Source organism: Thunnus maccoyii, chromosome 5 (genome assembly GCF_910596095.1).
Source record: "Thunnus maccoyii chromosome 5, fThuMac1.1, whole genome shotgun sequence".
Lineage (NCBI taxonomy): Eukaryota > Metazoa > Chordata > Actinopteri > Scombriformes > Scombridae > Thunnus > Thunnus maccoyii.
Genome location: NC_056537.1, coordinates 31,967,840 through 31,990,964, shown reverse-complemented (window position 1 = coordinate 31,990,964; position 23,125 = coordinate 31,967,840). Strand labels below are relative to the sequence as shown.

General features: G+C 39.6%; 1 protein-coding gene and 1 long non-coding RNA gene across 4 annotated transcripts in view; one reads left to right on the top strand and one right to left on the bottom strand.

Moving 5' to 3' along the window:
* The window catches only part of n4bp1 (nedd4 binding protein 1), a 20,754-nt gene extending 8,080 nt beyond the window's left edge, over nucleotides 1–12,674 (bottom strand). Inside the window, exons 1-7 of the mRNA XM_042411480.1 lie at nucleotides 11,872–12,674; nucleotides 8,511–8,738; nucleotides 8,115–8,282; nucleotides 6,273–6,829; nucleotides 5,680–6,037; nucleotides 5,029–5,358; nucleotides 4,071–4,306 (exon numbers count right to left, since the gene is read on the bottom strand). Coding sequence (XP_042267414.1) covers nucleotides 4,071–4,306; nucleotides 5,029–5,358; nucleotides 5,680–6,037; nucleotides 6,273–6,829; nucleotides 8,115–8,282; nucleotides 8,511–8,738; nucleotides 11,872–12,186 — 2,192 coding nt within the window. The 5' untranslated portion in view covers nucleotides 12,187–12,674. The remainder of the gene's footprint in view (nucleotides 1–4,070; nucleotides 4,307–5,028; nucleotides 5,359–5,679; nucleotides 6,038–6,272; nucleotides 6,830–8,114; nucleotides 8,283–8,510; nucleotides 8,739–11,871) is intronic.
* On the top strand, nucleotides 12,409–23,125 carry LOC121897161. 3 transcript variants are annotated; one of them, XR_006096196.1, is made up of 4 exons: nucleotides 12,409–12,498; nucleotides 18,919–19,145; nucleotides 21,068–21,123; nucleotides 23,070–23,125. It is a non-coding gene; the product is annotated as an uncharacterized LOC121897161 (long non-coding RNA). The 3 variants fall into 3 exon arrangements; XR_006096198.1 differs by lacking the exons at nucleotides 21,068–21,123; nucleotides 23,070–23,125 and adding an exon at nucleotides 19,849–20,011; XR_006096197.1 differs by lacking the exons at nucleotides 21,068–21,123; nucleotides 23,070–23,125 and adding an exon at nucleotides 19,353–19,696.

The following is a 23,125-nucleotide window of genomic DNA, read 5'->3' as shown; positions in this document are numbered from 1 at the left end:
AAGTTGGACTGGTGCATCGCTATGTATCACCACAAGAGAAATCACAACTCAACAATGATCTAATGTTATAGAATCAGAAAAGGAAAGAAAAAAAGATACAGATAACAAAAAAAAAGGCACTTCAGAATATTAAAAATATTTTGCAGGACAGCACTTAACTTCAAAAAGTATGACAAACCTGACTATTTCTTTAGTAATATCAAATGCCCATCACACCACCAGCTGACCTAGATCATTGGTAGAGCCGTCTGACGTGCGCGTACAGCCCGTGCACGTCAGACAGCTGTAATGCAAGAAAATGGGTGGCGACGATAGAAAACCACAAAGCAACAAACATCAACAGAGACGAGAAACTCCCTGAGATCAGCCGATCTCGCCGAGCAGGAAGCCGGCTGCTGCTGCTGCTGCTACAAGCCACAGACCTAAAAAAACACTAGCGACGTCCTCGGCCAATGATTGATTTTTTTTTTTTTTTACATGTTTTTAGGGGGTATTTTACTTACCACTTATTTGACGGTTTCAGGTGTGTGTGTGTGTTGAGGGAAATACCGTGTCATCGCTAGGCAACATCAATCACCTCAGGATAAATATAACAGCCTTTCTAGAACGGTGACAAATTTGTAAATGCCACGATGTTATGACATATTTTCTCTGGAACCCTTTTTTTTTTTTTTTTTCCAAAAGAAATGTTTCTTAAAATGCATTATTTTTAAATCATGCCACCTATTTTTATGCCTGGGGGGAAATCTACAGATCTATTTCAGGGGAAATAACTGACCGTGTGTCTGGTTACAGTTGCAGCACTTGAAGCTACATGACTTACTGCCGCTGAGCAGCAGGAAAACATGGCTGTCACATTACTTTGTTTTCTTCACAAGAGTTTCACATTTTCATCATAATGGACTACTAAAATAGATTCCTTATGAATTCAACTAGACGTGACTGTAGCTAACGACATCTGTGTTGGGTTAGAGGAGGGTATCGGACCGAGGTTCTCAGAGAAATAACTAAAAACTGTTCTGAGCGATCAAAACGCGGCTTTATGAATGAAGCTTCTGTTCATTCTTCTTTCCGCTTCCTTGTCATGTGAAATTCTGTCCGTTGTGTCTATACTTTACTTCCCTGTGTGCTGGATTCCTAGCTTGATCAGGAATCTGGCCTCACATGAGCTTTAGCAGAGACACACACACACACACAGAGCAGACAGCTTGGGTGGCTGCTGTAGGTCTGGAAAAATAAAAAGTTTCACGGGAGCCCTGGCACGAACGGTGATGCAAAAAAGCTAAAGTTGGTGCTCACTTGAATTGGGATGAGGAGGAGTACCGATCTAGGAATAGCAGCCTTAATATAAACCCGTATTACAACACAATCATTCATAATAAGCCACGACGCATCATTCTTGATCATGACTACAACAAAGAGAGTGAGTATGAGGACTAGTTCTTCTCTCAAAAGAAGAAGAGAACTGTGGAAGTTGATGGAAATGTTCCATTATGAAGTTTGATATTGCTCAGGCTCAAGTGTCTGACCTAAATTTATCTACTGATAGTGAGTATTAACATTGTGGAGAAGTACAGATATGTTTCACACACACACACACACATATACTACAGAACAGGATAAGTTTCAGAGCTGCAATGCAAACTCAAGGGAAGTTCCAACGACTGTTGAAAGAGAAAGTGATGAATGACAACACAGCAGGGGGGGAGATTATGCAAACAGTAAAGTCACTGTGGAAATCTGGCTGTAACCTGCCCAAGACATAACATTAAGAGCTTATTAGAATAACTTTACATAACCTGAAAACCTATTTAAAGCTTATCCTCATCCTGAAGCCCGCGTCAGGAGTATCACAGTCATATTAAAATGCGGTTGATGCTTTTGATAAAAAATAAAGAAAACAGCTGATGGATATAATTGTGATAAAAATCCTTTTTAGAAAACTTGGAAGTTCTGTGTGACATCTGTTGAGCCGGGCATACTTCTGGTGAAGAAAAAAAAAAAAAAGAGGATGAAAGGGGAGAGGGAGGGAGAGCGGGAATAACAGAGAACGTGAAAGGAAGTGGTTGCAAAATTGAGAAGTCAAGCCAAGGTCAACCGGGACAAATGCCTATGACGACATCAGCAGAGAGCGCAAAACCCCCTCCCCCCCCCAAAAAACCAAAAAAAAAAAAAAAAAAAAAAGCTGGCTAAACTATCTTTCCTCAAGTGATACACATGACTGTAAGGTTTCTCATTGTTGCAAAATTTCTGGATCAAATAGAAACCCTGAATATACAAAACAGATTTTTTACCAGAAAACGCCTTTCTTCTCAAAAACACCCCCACAGTATAATCCACTCATCAATATCATGTTATTACATCTACTTTCGCTCTGCTAGGCAGGCACACACACACACACACACACACACACACAAAAGGTGATGAGCAACATAATGTGAATGTGTGGGCTAAGTTTTGTTACACCTACACAGCAGCAAGAGTTGTAGCTGCACCCTACGCCCTGTAACCCATGCTTTGTGTAGTTAGTGAGCATGACTTGGAGTGTGTGTGTGTGTGTGTGTGTGTGTGACCATAACTGATGATGATGATGATGATGTTGATGGGAAGGGTGATGGGCTCATATGTGAAAGGGAAAAATATGGTGCATGTGCTACAGGTGGGGGAAGGGCTACCGTTCAAAATAAATATTGTAACAGTCATCGCCGGAGCTACAACCCTCTTTCTCTGAAACAGGAGAAATAGCCACGTGCTGTGATTAACACTGACATACTTTTATCACCTTTTACCTGGTATTTTGCTCAGAGGAAGTGATTCACGTAAAAACATCTCTTAAAAAAGTTAACTAAAGGCACAACTAGGCCGTTGGTTATAGATAAAGCCTTGGAAAGTGCCAGTAAATCCCAGCCTACACCTGTCTTCTGCCCAGTCACTGCAAAACCTACGTTTACCATCACTATGGTTCTTCTCGACTCAAGGTGCCATTATGTGTGATGTATGTTGATACCAAACCAGAGGTTGGGGCGTCAGACTGTTCCCCTGCGTCCGTTCTGATTTTCACAGAAAGTAGATAGAATCTTTAATTCCTGCTTTGTAAAGAAGTTAAGGCAAAACTTTGTGTCTAAGTGATCGATGGGGACAACAGTTTTTGAAATCGGTCCAGTATTGAGTGAGAGCGCTTTAGCTGGCAGCTGCAAAAAAAGGCTGTGATGTAATCTGATAGTGCCCCTTCCATGCATGTTCACTAAAAAAAAAGTGCTTGTTTTTACCGCTGACATGCTCAGACTGTGTCTGACAACATTATGGAAACGATCCTACAGAGAAATAAAACATTTTATTCTGAAATCTCGCAAAAGTTGTTGCAGGAAGAGGACGGTGGAAACACGGAGTGCCGGGAATAGTTTGTTGTGTTGGGAGTACAGAAAGTGTATCTTAGTGTTATCAAAAAGATTTTCAAAGTCATGGCTGAACATTTAGCGTGTCTCCCTGCAACAACTCTAACAGTATTTCAGAATGAGACTTCTCCTCGAGTGAGACTTGGTTAGACACGATGACAAAACAGACGGGATCGAGCGAAAGGTAAACAAATGAGTTTCATTCTCTGTACGTCCTTGTCAGACACTTATAATAACAATATGAATCGACAGACTTAGAACAAACAATCTGAAAAAACTTTCAAAAATCCCCCGACGAACATCTACTACGCTGTTGAGAATGACACCTGATCAAGAACTGCGATAAGGGCCCCGAGCACGGAGATGCGAGAGAGATTATTAAACAAATCAAACTCTTTGCTCTCTGAGGTTCTGAATCTAGCAACTACTAGATCATTATTTGAACGTTAGCTTGGGGATATAAACTGCATGATTGATTCTGTGTATTGGATGGATTTTCTGGTTAAAATCTTTTATCTGCTATTGGAATCTACACCAATGTGGTTTGCAATTTTTCTTCTGCCACAGGAAAGTTTCCTACTGATGTGCAACTTCCATTTTTACAGCTTATACTGTGTTGGCTTATGCATGTGTGTGTGTGTGTGTGTGTGTGTGTGTTCATATGTGCAGACTCACGCCATAGCCACGTTGCTGCCGTCTATGATGATGTGTCTGAGCTCCGGACGTCCTGGCTCATTGGGCAGCTTCAGAGTGTAGGGGGTCCTCAACGACTGGTGGAAACGAGCCAAGCCAGTCACCGGGGGCGCTTGGGGGTCGTTCGCGGGAGGATGTCTGGCTCCGCCCCCGTGAAACCCCATGTGGCCGATGGTCTGATAGTGAGAGGCCGAGGGCCGGGTGATGGTCTGAGCTGACTGGAGGAGGAAAAGTAAAGATTTTTCTTTTTTTTTTGTAAAATAACAGAAAGACAAGGAAGTGATTCATGACATGAACCGTGACAAAAAAAACGTGCAAGCCTTTGCTCTGTGTGGACATGTTTAAGATTTTAGCTCATTCTCAGCTCAGTAATGCAAATTTGTGTGTGGAAAAAGTGATATGGTAAAGATATGGTTAATATTTTAACCCTTTTGACAACATAAAATATATATCTGGATATGTATGGATTTTTTTCTGACATACCTCTATGTCAAGGTTGGTCATAGTCAAACAAATTGAAAACTTTATTTATAGAGAAAAGTCATACAAAAATAATGCTGCTAGTTCAAAATTCATGACAGCACAGGGCAGATGAAATCCAAAGATTAATACTGTGATTTCCTTCTGACATTTTTGTGCTGTCTATTAGCTCAACTGTTTGTATTTCTAAAGATGAATGTTGCATCATCATCGGTTTCATCCAGAGGAAAAACTCATTCTTTAAACATTTAGTCTACAACGGGAAATGATTCATCAGGAGTCATGTAGGGGTCATCTGAAGTCAAATTCCCTTTCTCAGGATTTTCCAAAAATTCCCAAATTTAACAAGAGCCTTAGAGGCGAACCCATTAACTTTACAACATCATGTGGTGAATCACTGCAGGGGGACGGAGGTCATGGCGACATGGGAAGCAAACCGGCATGTTAAGGTAATACCTACACTGGGGGTTGAAGCCAAGGAGGTGGTGGTGGCAGTCAGCCACTGAGGCGTGCTGCGTAGCGCCGTCACGCTCTCGACTTTCACCGATCCCCCCAAAGTCTGAGTCCCGCCTCTCGTCAAGTAGTCCCTCTGTGAGACGCTGCCTCCCCGCGCCAGGTAGTCTGTTCTGGATCCAGACTGGGCGTCAAGTTGTGCCACCGTCATCATCCGGGACGTCCTGCTATCTGCTGCTTTGGTATCCGTGGGGGTGACGTCGTCGTCATCGATGGTTATGACCTCGTAGTTTCCTGCTCCTCCTTGAGCACTAGAGCTCCTCCTGATAGTGATGGCCTGAAATGAGATTTTTTTTTTTTGTGAAGGGAGCAAAACAGCATACACACCATAATTAATAACATTTTAAATCTTCTGAAACAAATAAGTATCAGTAAATGTATAACGCAAAGACAAATAACTCACTGTACATCTAGACTGTGTTACTCTATTATTTCAAACCTTCAAAAAGGTAGCGAGGGACTTAAAAATGGACTTTGACTGGAACTTTTCACCTCATCTCATAGTGCAGGTGGTCACATTATATTTCATATTTAATGTTTTATCAAATGTTTTTAATGTTTAATGTGTGTTTAATGTTTTTTGTGAGTTGGATGGTACCTGCTGAGTGCTGGTCTCGCTGCCGCTGCACTGCCTCCGGTGTCCCAGACCGTTACTACTGCCTCCATACAGGTTGGGCTTAATGTTCTCTTTCGACCTGCCCGGGTCTACCAAGGCTCTGTTCAGCTCACGTTCCTTCTCTCTGAATCGAGAGACCGTAGAAGAAGATGAGGATGATGAGGAGGGAGTGTCTGGGGAGTGCACAGAGTTCAACGGTCTTTCTTTTTCCCCCCTCTTTAACCCCTCTTCACAACGCTTCGATTCCTCGACGATCTTCTCCAGAAGGAGGAAGGTATCTTCTGTCTGTCCTGTCTCCTTGACGACACGCTCTACGACTTCCTGCTGGTAACCCATTGTTCTGAAAAACAAAAAAGAGTTTCAACAGCTTTATTTTGTAATTGTACAACAGTGTTAAATCATATGCAAGATACAAAACCTTCAATACGGGATTGAAATGCAAAATCTAACTCCTCTTGTTCCTGACTAATGACAAGAGGAACTGATAAAGTTTCAGGGAACAAGTAATTCTTGACATCTCTAATATATTAATGATCAGATCCCATGCAAATGTTTCAAAGTATTATGACTTCCACCTGAAGAAGTTGACCAAGCAGCGGAGGTTGGTCTCTGGGCTGACTGTCTCCCCGTCGTCTGCGGCGCCCTCACTGGAGTCCAACATGATCGGACCGACTACTGTGTTTGCTTTAGCTGAGGAGGAGTAGGAGGAGGAGAGGGACGACGAAGCAGAGGGGGTTTTGGATCTACAGCTGCTACTGCCCCCCCGGCCTTCTCTGTCCCTCTGTCGCTCCCTCTCCCTCGCTCTCTCCGGCGACTCGTCCCTCCGCTCCAGAGAGTACTGTCTCTTTGTGTCCCGAGTCTCGCTCTCAGATGAGCGCCGCTTGTGCGAAGGCCGAGTGCCGTTCAGCAGGACGGCCTCGGGGCCCAAACCTATCCCTCCTCCTGCTGCTGCTGCTGCTGCTGCTACTGCTGCTTTACCACCTCCACCTCCGACAGATGCTGCCCCAGTCCCTTTCTCCTCAAAGCTAGTGTCCAGGATGCGGTTGGAGAGCTCTGTCACAGGGGTGCTACTCTGTGAGCGGTCTTGGTCGACCTCTGCCATGCTGGGATGCAGTGTCTGGTTCAGTTGAGCCTGGGAGAGGAAACACACCGCGGTTTAGAAAGTACAGTAAAAGTTCCCCTCGCACATGAACACTTGCCATGACCAGCATTCATTGTGGACTTTCCTGTGTACCCTACATGGTTCTCCTTTCAAGAACCAGAGCATTGTAAAAGAAGAGGTATGTTTTCTCTTTTACTTACTTCACAAATGACAAACAAAGAGTTTCACTGTGCAATCACACATCTTTAAGACCAGTAACGCTCAACTTACTTTATTCACAACCTTTGAAGCCCTTATCTTTAAACACCCTGAAATATTTCATTAGTTATGTAAATATTTAATGACCCTGGGATTAGGTTAAAGTGTATATAGTACATGGAGAGAGTACGCTGTCTCAGACATGTTTCGTTCTTGGATATGTGAGCTCTCTGTGGAAAGGAAACAAAAACAACCTGCCTTGTTGTGACTCATTTAAATGTATGTTGCAGCCAAGGACAAAAAGGCCTTCACAGATAAGAGCAGGAAGGAAATTCACATCAGTTAAGTTGAGACATCTCACAGCAATAAACCCAGTAAAGATAATAACAAAGAATATCCATTCTTTGTTGAGCATTCATTCTTATTTGTTAATAAATAATACAGTAAGATTAATAAGATTATCTTAGCATAAATACAGTTACTTAAAGGTGCAGTGTGTAGAATTTATTGGCATCTAGTGGAACAGACTTGGTAGAAATGGAATATGATATTCATAAACATGTTTTAATTAGTGTAAAATCACCTGAAAATAAGAATTGTTGTGTTTTCTGTACCTTAGAATGAGCTCTTTATATCTATAGGGAGCATTTCCTCTTCCAGGAGCTCACCATGTTGCACCACCATGTTTCTACAGTAGCCCAGAATGGACAAATCAAACACTGGCTCTAGAGAGGGCCTTTCCCGTTTTTCACAAGTTTCACGGCCACTGTAGGTTCTCCTACACACTTGGTGAGGGGGAGGGGGATTCACTCGGTTGCTATCTGCAACCTTGCTGCTAGACGCCACTAAATCCTACACACTGCTCCTTTAACTACAAAACACACAATCCAGAATTTGTAGTTTTTGGTTGAGCTCTGTCACAGCAAATACACTACCCAAGTTTTAAGTATCATCAAACGAAATATTACAATATGACATTATACATCTCCAACTACCCAAAGCAGTTACTTTCTTTGATTTTCTAAATTTGCTGCAAGTATCCAAAGCTACTCTAAGAGTTTTGTAGTTTTGGGTGATGTACTGTAATGACTCACATTAAAAAAATGTACACACTCACCATGGTGTTTGTGCTGGTGGGGCTGTGAGCCAGTCCCAGTAACTCTTCTTTCAGGGCACTGGGCAGCAGTAGAAGCTCCATAGTGTACTTATCATCTCTTTCCTCCACAAAGGACTTGAATGCTCGTTTCACTGCTGGCTCTCTGTCACTTGGTAGACTTCGCTTCTCCTGAACACAAACACACACAGATAGATTACCACAAAGTATCATGCTTTACAATACTTTTTTGCTTTTCAGTGGGACAGTGAGAAAGTTGCTGTAAAGCCAAAATTCAAAATTCCCAGTAAAGTTTTCAGGTTCTCTATATACACTAAAAAAAAAGTGTCCTTCCATCACCACATTCACAACAAAACTCCAATAGCATTATGTGTGATCACAGCTTATGATTAACCCTACCTGGAAAAGTGCTACAAACTGCTGGACTCTGCTCTGGGCCATCACTACAGGTTCAGCCCGGCCCAACAGCCGCAGTCGGCCCGGCTCAGGCACCAGAACCTCAGCGCTCGTGTCTCGTATGAGTCTGTCCAGGAAGAGGCCCCAGGCTCCTGCGAAGATACAGTGCATGTCCACCGGGTACCGCTCTTCTTTCTGTAGTTCTGGGTCACACAGCCCTCTCACGTATTCCTGCACGACAAAGGAAGAAGAACAACTGTAATAGCATGTTAGTGAACAATGGCGTCGTTAATTAGAACAATAAAACAGCTATAAATACATTCACGGTATTGTTATATGTGCATGTGGCCTTTTAAAAAAAGGGCGACAAAACCACAGAGTAGCTAATAAAAATGATCTGGTAAAAACAACAGAGGCCAAACAAGTTCTACAGAACTATTTTAGTAACACATGCTAAAAAAAATATAACAGAGTTCCGCACAATTCTGAATGAAACACATCAAGCAAAATGAAATATACACATTTCTTTTGGTGCCAAAACTGCTTGTATGTGCTCTCTTAGTTCAGAAGCATACAAACATACACCCCCACACCTCACTATAGAGCAGTAGAGCTGACACGTGCTGAAACTAAACACTGTCATTGATTCAGGGAATCTCCTGGTGTGGGAAATGTTTGGATGAATCAGCTGCAGGTGGGTGCAGTAACTTCCTTACAGATACTGTGTCACATTTCTTTATGTGTAAGAAGAAAAAAAACTCAGTACTGAGAATGTTAAATGACTCAATAGTGACGCAGAGGGAGAGAAAAAGAAAGGATGTCACGGTGTTGAAAGAGAACCTGCTCTCAAATATTTGGGGCGTGGCTTTTTAAAGTGAAACAACCAATAAAAACGAGTCGGGATTTCCAGTAGCTCTGGTCCCTCTGCAATAACCAGATGGACTGAGATAACCTAGCTGCTGGTACTTTGGTTTTTAATAATTCAAATACGACTAAATATAGAAATGTAGTGTTGAGTTAGAAGTTTTTTTGGGGGGAACTAACTCTACTTAGTTGTGTGATTTGTAATGGTCAAAGTCCATGAGATTAAAACTTATCAGTAGGTGTTTTGTTTACTCACTTGATGCATATTTGTGAGTAAAATTACTAACTGAAAGCAGAACATGATCACAGACCTAGTCCCTGCCGTGCCTCCCCGACACTAACGTTTATCAGAATAAACCTACAGCGAGGACTAACCTGCGTCCTCATAAAATGTCCCTGATTTAGAAATCCTGTTCTTTACCACTTTACTGGCTGGATCCTGTCTGTGGGTTTATCCAGAGTGACAGGGACACTGTTTACTGTCAGAGATGCTGTTGTTAAAGTCTTTAATGTAAGTTTTAAATGCTTTAAAAGCACCGCAGATGAAATTTCATTCACCTCCATTGTGTTGGCATGGAGGCAGAATTCTAAAAAACAAAGATATCAAAACGTGGACAAACTACATGCAGACTAGATACCACTGGAGGTAAATAAGTAAAGGATTTTTTTTAAATGTAATTCAGGAGAATCAATCCTTCAACAACAAATGATTACAGCTTTATCATTTTTTTTTTTAACAAAAACTAAACTCATTTTTCACAAAACCATATTGCTTCTTCTGTAAGTCAAGCAAACACCTACACACTGACAACTTGCTGATGCTGTGTAAAGTGTGGCACATGGTAAGAAGAGAGTTTCAATCATGTGGCAAAAGTTAACTGTCAACTCTTGAAACTACATTTACAAGAAAAGTCGACATGGGAATCATGGCAGTGATTCCCCAAACGACAGTAATCTTAATATATTGGTGTGGGTTATGAAGTGATTACTTCTGCAGCCCCACGAGAAGGTGTTTTATGTCATCCTTATCATCAATTGAACCGGCTGATGGTGAAATTTCCATTTCCGCATCATGATCTCGGTTGACCGGCAGAGCCTTCAACAGCTGTTTACAGAGGGAGCGACTTATACACAAGAGAGAGAGACACCCATGACACAGATGCAGAAGTGTGAAATATTCTCTTGTACGGGAAATCACACAGGAAAAAAAAAATACATTTTACAGATGCTGACAGATGTTTCGGATTAGTAAGAGTAGTATACAATATAAACTCTACATGCACCTCAGGCCCACATGATTTTTAAATTGACGGGTGGGTTTCGAGTTGACTAGTGCGAGAGATGATGTGATTCGCTCATACTGAGCATTGCTTATCCAGGAGTACAACCAGCCTCTTCTGCAATTTCAGATACATTTGGACACTTTTGGTTGGTTATTAAAGGTGTATGATATAGTGTCTACATCTATTGTAATCACAGCTTCATATGTATCTACAAGTCAGATACAGTTTTATAACAGATCAGTATTTAAAAACATCCTATATGGACATCCCCAGCCAGGAATACTGAACACAATACACTGTCCATGTCAATGATGTCATTATTATGAGCAAACATTCATGATAAATGATAGTGCAGAGACTTTGTTACACAATGTTTAATCCCAGTTCAGCTGTCTAATAATTCAAAAAATGATTCTGCCGATTGAATCGCACGTTTTCCTGAGTTTTCTGTTTCATCATTAGTCACAGAATCACCTGTTACTATGTTGGTGGTTTATTATGATTTAACTTTATTTCCCCCTAATCACACACTATGTTAGTTAGCTAATTCATTACTAAGTGTTTTGTCTCACAGAACTATGAAACTATGTGTATAAAGTCTGACAACAAACAACAGCAGGATGTTAACATGTGTCTTCATTTAAATGTACAACAGCCACAAACTCATAAAAATCATGTTGAAAGTGAAGTGACCAGGCTGAGACATGTAGGTGACTTGTTAGCCACTGACAAGACTGATGCTGACTGTAAGCTGACAAAATGTCATGACATTTCTGACAGGCTACCACTCTATCAGTACTGTAATGATGCTAGGGGGACGTTATTACCATGGTTACTTTCGTAGACTATCTTGACTAAATTAAGAGTGGGTGTTATGTCTGTTCGTCCAGACATTCATTGATGCTATAACAACTTAAGCAGTTAGCACTTTTCCTGTAGTGTCCTAGAAAAAACACAACAAAAGTCAGACCATACATCTAACTTCACTTTTATATCATCTCAGAGCTCTGGGTTATATAAGTTAAATATGTCTGTGATGAAACAGTAGAAACTGCTGTTAATCACAGGACACTGATACACCTGTTCATGGTGAAATGTAAAGTTACAGCCTGCGTAGTGGTCATTTGGTCTGAACTTGTAATAAAAAACAACTCTGCTTCACATTGAGCAGTTGGCTATTTACGGGCATTACAAGTGAAAGTGTTACACGACCTCACCTTTGCTTTGGACACGTCGTCTCTGTTTCCTTTGAGCTGAAGCCATATCTGCCGGGATGTTTTGCTGCCGTGCGGTTGTCCAGTGTGATCCAACAGACCGATGATGGTGAACGTTACTTTAAAAACCTGCTCCACTCGAGGCTTGGCACATTTCAGCTCATCTTCTTTATCCTCTAGGACAGTAAACTCGTCCACTGTCGGGGGGGCCTCCTGCTGCTGCCTCCCAGCGGACGCAGGCAGCCTGCTGGTCGGCTGCTCCGGGCACGTTAGCTCGGTGACTCGTCTCATCCCGAGGAGGGGCCGCGTTGTTGACATTCCGCCTCTCGGTCGGACCGTCGCTCCTGACAACGGCGTCTCAATATTCAAACCTCTCGGCGCTGTTGGGGCTCTTTGGCGTTTTCATGGTGTCTTTTGGTGTGTAGTCCAGAGCAACGCAGCGCTGTTTGCGGTGTCTAATCGACATGAACACAGAGGCAGAGCGAGCTAATAACTCGGAAGCTCAGAGTGACGTATCCGGAAAGTCCCAGTGAAGGCGTCATCAAAACACGACAGTCAAGAGTACCCTTCGCCACGGCGAGTACCCGATGGTTATCTTTGGAGGGTTTTTGACAACAAGCTGCATGAAAGGTGACCTATGTTCTTACGACATCAAAACCGTAGAGATCCCGTGAGATGAGACCGACAACTCTGTACTGACATAACGGGTTTTTAGACTGCGTTGATTAGCAGCGAATGGCAAATTGCTCTAAAAGTGAGTGAGTGTGCAGCTGTGCAGCAGCGCAGCTGTGCAGGCCCTGACAGGCCAAACAATCTACAAACAGTCGAAATATGTGCGGCTTTGCCCCCTCGTGGTTGTGTGAAGGCATTGCTTGCTGCAGTCAGTACAGCAGGAGTCTGCAGTTCATCCATGATTCAAGATGTTTATTGTCAATCCGGTTATATAAGTACAATCATGTGAAATACTTTGGCTGGGAGGCTCCAGTACAGAAAGACAGTAAATAAATAAATATTAAATTAGATAAAATATAACAAAATGTAAAAAGTAAAAATATATATATATATTCAAAAGACAGACTCAAGGCACAAAAAGGTTGCATATAGTCATTGGTCAGAATATTGCACAGAGGTTAGCTGGCACTAGCACTACGTTCACTGCGCGTCAGTTAGTTCTGGTAACTTGATTAATTGCAAATTTGTAAGGGAATTTACACCAATAATGTAGCCCACAATATCAGCTAAAGTGGTCTTTCTGGTGATCTTTTATTCTGTGGATTATGGCATCTCAGCTGCTTCTGTCTCTTCATGTAATCCCAGACTGACTCCATGATGTTGAGATCAGGGCTCTGCAGGGGCCAGACCATCTGTTGCAGGACTCCTTGCTCTTCTTGTCAATGGAGATAATTCTTTATGACTCTGCCTGTATGTTTGGGGTCATTGTCATGCTGCAGAATGAATTTGGGACTGATCCGAGGCCTCCCTGATGGTATTGCATTATAGATAAGAATCTAAACATCTAAAGTGCCTGAAACTTTTACACAATACTATGTAGCACTGGTCAGTGGTTTAGGTCCACTTTCTCATTGAAGTTTCTACAGATTACAGGAAATACTGCTCCATATAGAGGACTATAAACATGATATATTTATTATTTCTAAGAAGTGAAACAACAAACACAGCACAGAAGCTTTTTATAGATGAACCAAAATTAGCATTATAACAAAGGACTGTGGACAAAGTTGGACATGGACTGACGCTAAATACATAATGTGGGACCATATGGGTTCAGTCACATGGATCCCATACAGCAAGCCTGTGTGGGCTGAGCAAAGGAATATTGTTTATTTTTTGTTGGAGTTTTTTTAGGGTGAGGTGTAATTTGTCCAGGGTCCCTTCAGATAGCCACTGTTTTAAACTGGGCCAGTCAAAAGCCAACTGGAAATGTATTTGAATAAGGGCTAGTTAATAAATTAATTATATCAATTCATATGCGGAGAAGGTTCTAGAAAATGACCACAAAAATGATTATTTGTGAGCATAAACATAGATTGATTTCAGCTGAAAATTCTCAGGTCACAAATGTCCGCTGCAAGCTGCTTATCAACTAGCTCAGTCAACTCTGGGTTTTCCACTTGCGTGCATGTTCATGTGAAAGAGGCGGGGTTGTCAATTACAAGTGACATCATTATGTGTTTAGTGTCGTAAACATTCTCTGTGTTTGTTAGAAGCTCTTTCAAAACCAGAGTGGAAATAGAAAGCCTGGAACAACTACTAGGTCTATCATAACCCTAAACACCCAGAGTTAAACCTGAAGTTACCTTGCTAACCCCAAATCCTGCTTCATAGTACAGGCTTCTGTTGCCACTGCACAGCCTTGCCATGCAGTGCTGGGTGAAGACACACACACTACTGTCCATAGATGCACACACTTCTCATGAACAATGAAGCATTAGCACCTGAACCTCACAGACGTGTCATCTACAAGGATATGGCAAAGGAACATTCATGCACACACCACAAATATGTACATTTAGCAAGGCTGGATTACCAACTAGATGAAAAATGCTGATCTATTCTTTGAAACCCAAATTAACATATTCAAATTTCTTCTTTTGTATGTTCAACAGTCAAAAACCCAAAGATGTTGTTTTTACTATCATGGAAAACTGGCAAATTTGAGATTATATTTGAGAACTGCTCCCAGAGATTGTTGGCATTTTTGCTTAAAAAATGACAAAAGATTAAAAAAATATATAATATATATATATATATATATATATATATATATATATATATAAACTATTAGTAAATTGTCTCACAATTCTACATATAGCACCTTTAATGATGGTTTGGAATTTTAATAAAACAGGACTAAAAGACACTCCAAAAACATACACAAAATCAGTTTAACTATTTAATTACTATACATTAAGGAATTATTGCTGAAATGTACAGCTGCCAGGAATGGTCATTAATGTATTACAGTTTTAAAGAGGCCACTATTATTTGAATTGTTTTGAATTTCTAAATGAATTTTAAACCTCATCCCATTCTGCAGAAAATATTTCTACATGGCCCTTGTCACTCTGCATTATTAGAAATTACCTACCAAACCTGGATGTATTTCCATCAAAATTAAACACATTGTACAGCTCTTCTCTAACATACCAAGCTTTATTGCCAAAATGTTGTTGGCTATCTTGCCTTCATCAGGGTGGTGAGGTTGTTTCTGGCTTCTTTATGTTCATCAATTAGTCATATCAATCACCATAAATACAAGGTACTCATAATAATATTACAATCATCTTTTTACACAAAATACTACACAATACAATATAGATAAAAATGTTGTTGTTTTTTTTAATATACCATAAATTCAAGACATTAGTCCCAACTCATTTTTTTCTTACAAAATACAATGTCATCTTAATTTATTAATGAATATAAAGGTTGAATCAAAAAGTTTGAATACAAAATATCAAATTCTTCTGTTTTTTCAATTGTATTTTTACAACAAACTACATTGACTCAAATCTCTATGATCCCATATTCATGACCCTAATTCATTTCTAAATCTACCTCAAGAAATCCATCTTTTATCTGAAATTAATATAATTTATCAAAAAATACTCTTTCATGGAGTGAGGTTCTTATTCATTATCATTCTTTGCCACTTAAAGGATAGAAACAGAGGTGATGTATTGGGGATGTGACACTGATCCACACCCTCCCTCCACAGCAGACATAACACATCACACAACCTGCGCATGTCACAGTGGAGGGGCTCTGCATTAACACAGCCTGATTCTCAGCCCAAAAACTGTGTAGAGAGGTTGTCAAGTGATAGTAAAGCTTCAAATAAATTTAGTGCAAATGTATTAACGTTAGTTATTCATCAAGTAGAACCTGCAGTACGCTACTTAATACCAGTTATAGCAATATCTTTCTAAAGTTCACTAACATTACTGTAGCTATCATTAGCCAACATAAGCTACTGGTCATACCAGACCAGGTAACGCTGTAGCACTGGTAGTAGTCGTAGAAAAGCCACCAGTGTATTGACTTGTGGAAGGCTGCAATGTGTTGCTTGTGAATTCAAATTTAATCTGCAAGAGGAATATTGTGATATTTCTTCTTTCATAATCTCACTTTAAAGGAGAGGGTAGGAGAGTGCGTGCAACTATTCAGTTGCCAGGCTGGTATGTGCCATCTTACATGGTTTATCAATCATCAGGTTCACAATATCGCAAAAGCCTGAATAGCAAGTAAGTTTTATTTTTGTGAAACCACATCCTCCTCTAAAAACACTTTGCACCTACAAAGTCTCACCCAGCTCCTTCCCAGCACCTTCATCATCACTCTAGACAACTTTGAACCTCAGGAGCATTTGACCCTGTTGGTTTGAAATGGTTCAAAAATCTAATAGATCTTTTTCACAGCGCAGACATTTTTGGCTTGTCATAGGAAGAAAAGTTATTATCCCGTTTTGCAGATAATGACTTTGAAGTGGGGTTACACTTGCTTTTCCTTATGCTTTTCCTAGTTATAAATGGTGATATGAGTTGTAATACTGTTATATTAATCTGACAGAGTTACATTTTTGCCAAGAAGTCAAACATAATATTCAGCCTTCCTGCCCATCCAAACAATTTTCCTATAGTTGCCAATCCATTACTTTATTTTCACATGTGAATAATATACTGTATATAAATAAATATAATACACATATAAATACTTCTTCTATTCCATACATAATCTTTACCCTCTGCTAAAGCCCACTGACCACAATCAGAAGGCTAAACTACCAGCAGCTGCTTAATAAATCTCTTACTTCTCCCTAAAGTATTGTACCAGTGGGCTGACAGTCTTAAAACCTCTCCTCCACTGATATAACTCAGCTTTTAACATTAGAATGAGTAATAAATTAAATTAAAATAAAAGCAGCTGCTATAAAAAATAAAACAGACCCACCAGTTGATCTTGATGTGAGAGGAACAGACCACAAAAAGTATTTTCCAAAACTTCATCAGCATTAAGCCTGTAGCAAAATCTCCACAACATCACAAACAACATCCACCTGTACAGTAGGTGCATGAGTGATGGGAATAGGGGGCAGTGGGCTTATTAATATGCCTAATAGAATAGAAAAATATGACTCAGCAAAGATTTTAAACCGTATGTTTTATCTTCTCACTTTTCACCTGGTCAAAACTTGAGATGTTATCCACTCCTCCAGCCAGTCAGTGACACAAACATGGCTATGGTACATTTGACCACACTCCCTATCAAGTTCAGTGGATATGATCATTGCGTCATGAAAAATTAACACTTGAGGCTAATACAAAATAAAATGCCTTTTGATACACATAAGATACATTTAAATGAAGGGTCATATAAAGTTTAGTTTTTTCTGATGAGTAATTTGAACTCACTATCCCAATATTACAGAGAGATCATCCCAAATTATTGCACATATTCAATAATTTGGGATTAATAAAAAAATAGATTGGATATAGAAAAAAAATAACAAAATGAAAGTCTTGCATCTAAAAAAAATCAGACAATCTATTATACACATGCATACAATATTTTTATTTGCAAAACATGTGCCAATGACCCATCGCTGCTGCAGTCCCTGCACACTGAACCCTTCCATCATGGACAGCCACTAGATGGCGGTGTAAGCTTCAGAATGACTCGACACCGAGCTCGCTTCTGTCCGTGCTTCCTGATGACAGAGAGTAATATTGACTTACAGATGTTTCAAATCAATAATTTTCATTATTTCAAATCCAGACACACACAGCAAAGGAATGTTGTCTTTATTAAAGTTCATTGTGTTGTATTATGTGGAGAGAAGGGAAGAAAGAAGAAAGAGACAGCAATATCCACAGTTAGACTGTTGTAGTTTTACTGTAATTTTAGCGATATTGATTTGATACTGTGCTGTTGCTACTGAGCTGCTGAAAACCTGCTTTACTATTATCTTATCAGCCTATGTGTGTATACTGGTGACAAATGTGATGCAGCGGTACATTTTGTCCACCTCTTTATCTGGACATGTAGCCACAGGAAAAGCAGGAAACAATGTTTTTGTGTATTCATTCTTTATCATTTGGAGTGAACAAATAAAGGAAACATTTTACAGCCTCAAAATATAATCAAGTGTCAAATTCACAGTGTGAGAGCAAATATTAAAAAGTCTAAATATTAAACTAGGATCACCAGTGAGTCAATGTAAACTGGGCCAGTGCATCAGTGCTTCACTAGGGGGCTCCATACTGCAGTTATAAATACGTGCTTGTGGATGAACAGCTGTGACTGCCACCTGTGAGGTGAAAGGGAAGCTGACCTGCGACACATGCTCCTCTTTAGTTCCACATGACTGTGTGTGTGTGTGTGTGTGTGTGTGTGTGTGTGTGTGTGTGTGTGTGTGTGTGTGTGTGTGTGTGTGTGTGTGTGTGAGTGAAAGAGAGAGAGAAGGAGACAGACAGAGTTAGATAGACAGAAATTAAAACCCCAACAGAAACTGAGAACTCACGCGAGTCAAATTTCGTAGTGATATCCAAAGGGAGACTCAGAGGCAGAATTAGGTCTTAGATCTCTATTAATAATTACTTAAATTCTAGTTGCGCTTGAAAAATAACACTACTCCAAATGAATATAACCCGAGAGGAACTTTAAAGACAGCCTGGAGGAAGATGCCATTAATTATGTGTAAATGAATCAACCTCACCACTCACGTCCACTAGAAGCGGATGCGTCACATTCTGGTTGCTCTACGGCTCCATCACATCTCTTTCGCAGTTCAAACATCCACTGGAAGCGTTTCAGAGGCAGTGCATCTTCAAGCTGTTTGTTCTGTTTCAGCAGCCACATTCCCACTATTGTTTTGCCAACATTTTATGTGTTTCACAAGCTTATCGAATACACATTCGTAGCTCAATAATGATCGATGTGGTAACAGATACATCTTGGCTGTACTTGTTGTAAATAACTGCACAACACAGAGCTGAAAGTCAGTGTTTCTCTGCCCTCTCTGCTTGAAAGTTTCAAGTCTGTTTCAAGCCCACACCCACCGTCACTGATGGTCTTTTACAAGGATGAGAGGGACAGAAAGACTTTGATGTCATAACTGAAAGAAATACTGCATGAGAGAGAGACAAAACAGAAGAACGGAGAAGAAGATGCACATGTGAAGAGGAATAAAAGACAAAAAGAGGAACAAGTAGGACTCCTGCTTGTGGTTTCTGGGCCTCACGGTTGGAGAATCGAAGGTAACACTCGCAAAAAAAAAAACAAAAAAAACCCACAAACACGCTCACACACAAATACTCAACCACACCCGCCCACTTAACAAATGTATTTATGTACAGCTCAGCGAAAGCCTCCCACCCCCCTCCGAACACAGGAACACACTGACTTTACCCTCCTCCCTCTTTCTCCTTCTCTTCCTCCCTCCCTCATCCCTCTTTCTCTTGCAGGTCATGGGAGATAGCGAGGAGATAAATATCGCTGGCAATAAAAGGCCTGCATCATGAATAATAAAACAGCCGTAATCTCGACCAATGATTTATACATCTACAGGCTCTGATGGCTGCACACACACACACACACACACACACATGCACACAGGCGAGGAGTCACACATTGAGCTCTGTTAAATTGAGATGAATGGTGATGCAGAGTGTGGGACCGGCGTTGGACACACACACACACACACACCCAAACAGTCACTTACCCATACACACACACAGACCGACACCCTCCCACACGTGCTAGCGAAGAACACAAGAGATTCATGCTGAAAATATGGAGACGTTAAAACACACACACACACACAGACAGTCACCCTGGTTGAGCGATGGGTGAGAAGACAGAGAGAAAATTTACAAGGCTTTTTTGTTTAAAAGTCAAAAACAGTATGGCTGATAGAGACCACGAGAGAAGATGCTTACCGCTGCTAATTTTCTCTCGCAGGTCCGTGCACTGCTGATAACTTGAGATAAGAGGTCACCAAAACTGTCCAATGGAAGAGTTACATGCCAGACATGTGACTTTACATCTCTTGGTTCATTTCTAATAAAATATCATGAACTACAAACTGATGTGAAGAGCAATAATGTAAACACTTTCTGGAATGATTGAGGTAAAACAGAACAAGCTGTGATCACACCTGTTCACTTGGTGAGGTAAATCCCTCACTGAATGTCATGATTGAATCTAAACCAAATAACAGGGAAATGTGCAGATTTGAGTTACACTGGGACTTTGTTTGTATGAATTGGGCTTTGACTTAATATCAGGAAGATGTTAAATATTTTGTTTATTCTGTAAAGACGCAACAGGATGGTGATTTGTGCAGTTTGACGTAGAAAAACAAGAGTATACCATCAGAAAATGGTTATTTTAATTTTAAATAAATCTGCAATAAGCCACCTGGAAAGCAACAGAAAAAAAAAACTGTGAGCACAACACTGACATATTATCACCTTTAATTTGATATGGCGAGCTTTTTCACTGAAAACAGCTGCCTGCTGCATCTGGAAACAGAGACTGAAATGTCAGTAAAGTCATAAAGGCCATAAAACCAAAACAAAGAGCTGAAAGGTGCTAAAACGCTCAGTAGAGCTGAGAGGAATGTTGATCCAGGAATTTGATCCTTTTTAAATATAGATAATAAATAAATAATATTGATTGCAGCAGGAAAAAAAAGGAATGTGATGATAGGTGAAGTCAGTGCAATGATTTTAGAAATACTGAAGTCACAAGTCCAAAACCGCCCCTCTCTCAGAACATTTTGACCAGACACCTACAATAAAGTCTAAATTCCTTTAACTCTCTTTTTGTTGAACTTTTGATCTATTTAGTGAAGTGTTCAGTCATATCTTTTGCATATTTTATTTCCCAACATGAAGGTCTAAATGCTCTCTTAAAGCCTTCTCCATGGTAGGAAAAAAGTACAGTAGTCAACAAGTCTGTAAAATACAGCCTGCAGGTGTCTAAAAAGATTCCCCAACATCAAAACATGACGTCAGTGTCTTCAAAAGCCAATATTACATTTATTTATTTTTTTGCACTGTGAATATGTGCATTTGTTCATGGACGTGGGTGATCTAATTGTAATTATTTGTATTAATCAGTGTCATTCAATAACATAATCATATTCTCTATGCCTGTTCATTCTTTTATCTTACAGGGAATATATTCATTACCTCTGGAGAATTCATTCTTGTATGATTTCATGTGAAACAGGTAGGCACGTCTCGTACTATATTAATATCGTGTGTAACTAAATCATAAATAAGAATATGAAGCACTACAAAACCAACAGATATTATCAGCTCATCTAAATATACTGAGAGTTGGAAATGAAAAAAAAAACATGTTATCTTTGAGAAATTATGTCACTGATCTAGTAAAGCTGCAAGTGTGATCTGGATACATCTTTTAAAATTACTTACTGATTTCAGTAATAATAAAATATGTTAACAATATATTCACCAGTTATTCCAGGGATGTACCTGATTCAGACATACTTGTGCTCTAAGCACCTACAGTACATGTGGTGATGCACAGTGATGAAAGTAACCAAGGACATTTACTCAAGTACATAAGTACATTTTTGAGGTACTTGTACTTTACTTGACTACTTACATTTTATGATACTTTATACTTCTACCCTACTATAGTTCAGTGGGAAATATTGTACTTTTTTACTCTACTACATTTATGTGACAGCTACAGTTACTATTTAGATTAATATTTTACACCCAATCATATAATCAGCTCATAAAATATGACACTTTAAAAAAAAAAAAAAAATTATTTAATTTCATTCCTTCCACCGTGGAGTTTTGCTTACAATACTACTTCTTCTTCGTCTTACTACCAAGATAAATACGTATGCCTTGATACATAAAATAATATATACATATCTTAGGATGGTGTCAGGCTAAGTATTATCAACATTGTTCATCTTACACATGACACACATACCCCTCCTCCCCTCTACAAACACATTTACAATTCCACACCTTTACACACACACACACACACACACACACACACACACACACACACACACACACACACACACACACACACACACACACACACACACACACTTCACATTAGCTCTCCGTCCTGTGTTCCCCACTATATTCACCTTCCACAGCTCTTCCACAGTTCTTATAGGCCTTATAGGGGATTATAAATGTATTTTCATACCTCACTGAATTACTCAGTTTTATTGTTGTCTTAAGACATCATCTTTTCTATGGTCAAGTAATATTTCTTATATTTTATATCATATATATTTCATAAGATATGACACATTTTATATTTTAAACCAACCAACAATATACATCATTGGTAATATGAACTAAACTTTGACCAACAGCAACACTGAAATTATGTGTACATGTTACATGTGTCAATAATAATATATATGTATATAACACTCTTGCATATACATTTTTTTATTTTTTTATTTGATACTTTTAAAGATCCCCTCCAGTCAAAAGACTCTGCTTGGAATAATACATTGGGTCTGAGATATGTATATAAAAATTATAAAAATATATATAAAATTATCTTGTTAAAATACCCTGAAATGACTCCTCCTGCATTGAAAAATCCTGATTTGTGAATATGCAAATATTTGTCATCATTTTACATCTCCATCTAGTTTCTATTGGAGCCCATTGAGTTAATTTAGCACTTTATTGACATAAAAAGAATTTTGGTTTGGAGACATGATTTACAATATAAACACATAACAGAGTTCAAAAGACAAAAAATAAATATAACAAAACACTTGATAAGTCTCGACAACAGTCAGTCTTAGTTTATGAGGTCTTAGTTTATACCACCTAATGGGGAGCAATTAGTGAAATATCAATTGTCAGCTCTAAATACAAACTATTCACAGAGGCACTGGATGCTTCATCTATTCATGTTTAACCAAACGGTGAATAATGAGTTCCTGAATTTTTCAACCGCTGTTTGTGAATACTAGAGTGTGTTGTGATTCTGACAGCTAAGAATAAATCTTATTCATTGATAGTCTTGTGGGGCAGGCCTTAAATTTAAAGACCCTAGAAACTTTTTCTCACTGTGTGTCATGAATCCTGTATGCATTCTGCCAAGTTTCAGTTTCACTTCAGTAATATCTGTGTTTGTGTTTTTTTATCTCCCAGTTGGATTTAAATGGGCGGCACTCAGTTGGACAAAAGTGACATCAAGCATTTCTGTG